Source organism: Sinocyclocheilus grahami, unplaced genomic scaffold, assembly GCF_001515645.1.
Source record: "Sinocyclocheilus grahami isolate Dianchi unplaced genomic scaffold, SAMN03320097.WGS_v1.1 scaffold367.1, whole genome shotgun sequence".
Taxonomy (NCBI): Eukaryota; Metazoa; Chordata; class Actinopteri; order Cypriniformes; family Cyprinidae; genus Sinocyclocheilus; species Sinocyclocheilus grahami.
In genome coordinates, this window is record NW_015505546.1 from 228014 (window position 1) to 230320 (window position 2307).

Consider the following 2307-nt stretch of genomic DNA (forward strand, 5'->3'; position numbering starts at 1 on the left):
TTTTTTTTTTTTTACCACCGAGTCTTTTTTTTATCACTGTTTTCTGAAACATTTTATTATTATTATCATTATTTTTATTTATTTATTTTTTTATTATTTTACCTCCTGGCCTCTTTGTTTTGTTCACTGTTTTCTGAATTAACTATTTTCTATTTTTTATTTTATTTCTAGACCTCTCAACTGCCAACTCTGTTTTTGACATAATCAAATAAAACATCATACATATTCATAGCCATGTGCATATTACACTGTTTAATGAATGACATCTATTTAGACAGATTGTAGTTGTGTTCCTGACAGCTCTGGCACAGATATGATGAGGATTTTCATCATGAGCCCTGTTTACGCAATGGCCACAAAGCCCACTGGGCAGTCATCTCAGGTGAGACTAAACAATTAACAAACGCAATAAGTTGAAAGCTATGTTACAAAGTTATATGACGAAACAATTCTTCAGTCTAATAATATCTGTCTTTATCCAGGTATATTTTTTTTTTTTTAAAATTTTTTTTTTTTTTTTTTTTTTTTTTTTTTTTTTTTTTTTACCACCGAGTCTTTTTTTTTATCACTGTTTTCTGAAACATTTTATTATTATTATCATAATTTTTTTATTTTATTTATTTTTTATTATTATTTTACCTCCTGGCCTCTTTGTTTTGTTCACTGTTTTCTGAATTAACTATTTTATATTTTTTTATTTTATTTCTAGACCTCTCAACTGCCAACTCTGTTTTTGACATAATCAAATAAAACATCATACATATTCATAGCCATGTGCATATTACACTGTTTAATGAATGACATTTATTTAGACAGATTGTAGTTGTGTTCCTGACAGCTCTGGCACAGATATGATGAGGATTTTAATCATGAGCCCTGTTTACGCAATGGCCACAAAGCCCACTGGGCAGTCATCTCAGGTGAGACTAAACAATTAACAAACGCAATAAGTTGAAAGCTATGTTACGAAGTTATATGACGAAACAATTCTTCAGTCTAATAATATCTGTCTTTATCCAGGTATATTATTAGGTTTAAGACGGGGGTGCGTGGACAGCGAACACTTCCCCCCTGACGTCACACTTCCCTGGCTGCATCTCTCTCGGAATGAGGCTTCTGTCTCTTGGCCGACCGATGACATTAAAGAGGTGTTTGTTCTGGCTAAGCAGGGGAAGAGTTTACGTTACCAGCTGTGGAAGTTTGAGCTGGTAACACAGAGCAACTGTCAACTCAAGGAGATGGACCCTCAGAGAGCCAGCGATGGGACGCGTTACGTGCTTCCTCCTGGCGGCATACAGGATGGTCTGGCAGGACAAGCACTGCTGCTCCACACCAACACACAGATGAGCTGATCAAGAACAGCCAAGACTCTTCTACAGGAGCTGGTTGCACACCTGTATTTTCAGTCCTCATCCACTAGGCGTCGTTATAGTTCGAGTGTTTCTAAATGTTCTGTAAACCTAAGAGACTGATGCAGAATAAGGTAATTATACTGCATAGGATATTAGGATTTCACAATGAAGAATGGTTACAGAGATAGATTCTTATTTGTAGTTTGGTTTGAAATCTATTTCACAAGCTTTTGAAACAAAAGTGGTTTTAAAGAATAAACTGCTAGATTTTCTCATTGTGTGGTTCAAATCCTTCTGTTTTGTAATTGTGGTGTCTGCTAGGTCTCAAGTTTGTGCAACAATTTAAATGGTTTTGACTTGTTGTATTTAACAGCATTTAGACAGTTAACTGTTTTGTTGATACGAGGACCAGTATGAGGTAATCCTCTTGACTAAGCTGAACATTCGGTTCGGTTCAGGACAAACAAACTGAACGGAGGATGTAAGTCAGATGTCATTTACTGATGACCCTCAGTAATAGAACAAAGTGTTCAGCTGTTCTGATGTCATCCAGCGGTTTCAGAACCTTTCTGTTGTGCAACTTGAGGAAGAGCTTCTCTCTGCACTGGAAATAATGACAGAGGAAAACATCACTTGGCAGGAATAGAACATTAACCGTAATAACATGAGCAGTATCCTTGTAATCCAAAACTGGCTCCTCACTCATGTTTTATTCCATATAATGAATTTATTTATTGTGGATTTTTTAAATGTTTTTGAAAGAGGTGTCTTATGCTCACCAAGGCTGCATTTATTTTATTTTAAAAAATACAGTAATATTGTGAAGTATTACAGGTTAATGTGACTAGTACTTTCTTTATTAATATCTTTTAAAATGCTTTTTTTTTTTCTTGTGACGTCAAAGCTGAATTGTCAGCAGCCTTTACTCCAGGGCTGCGTTCAGCCCCGACAAAAC

At 35.4% G+C, this 2307-nt stretch overlaps 1 protein-coding gene across 12 annotated transcripts in view; it reads left to right on the forward strand.

Annotated features, from left to right (window-relative positions):
• The window catches only part of actmap (actin maturation protease), a 7494-nt gene extending 5867 nt beyond the window's left edge, over positions 1-1627 (forward strand). For 11 of the 12 annotated variants that reach the window (XM_016230288.1, XM_016230293.1, XM_016230295.1 and 8 more), the window contains exons 6-7: positions 850-920; positions 1021-1627. In XM_016230288.1, the coding sequence (XP_016085774.1) occupies positions 850-920; positions 1021-1352 (403 nt within the window). In that variant the 3' untranslated portion in view covers positions 1353-1627. Of the gene's footprint in view, positions 1-311; positions 383-849; positions 921-1020 lie in introns of all 12 variants that reach the window. The other variant, XM_016230285.1, reaches the window with a different exon arrangement.
• Positions 1628-2307: the final 680 nt, after the last annotated feature.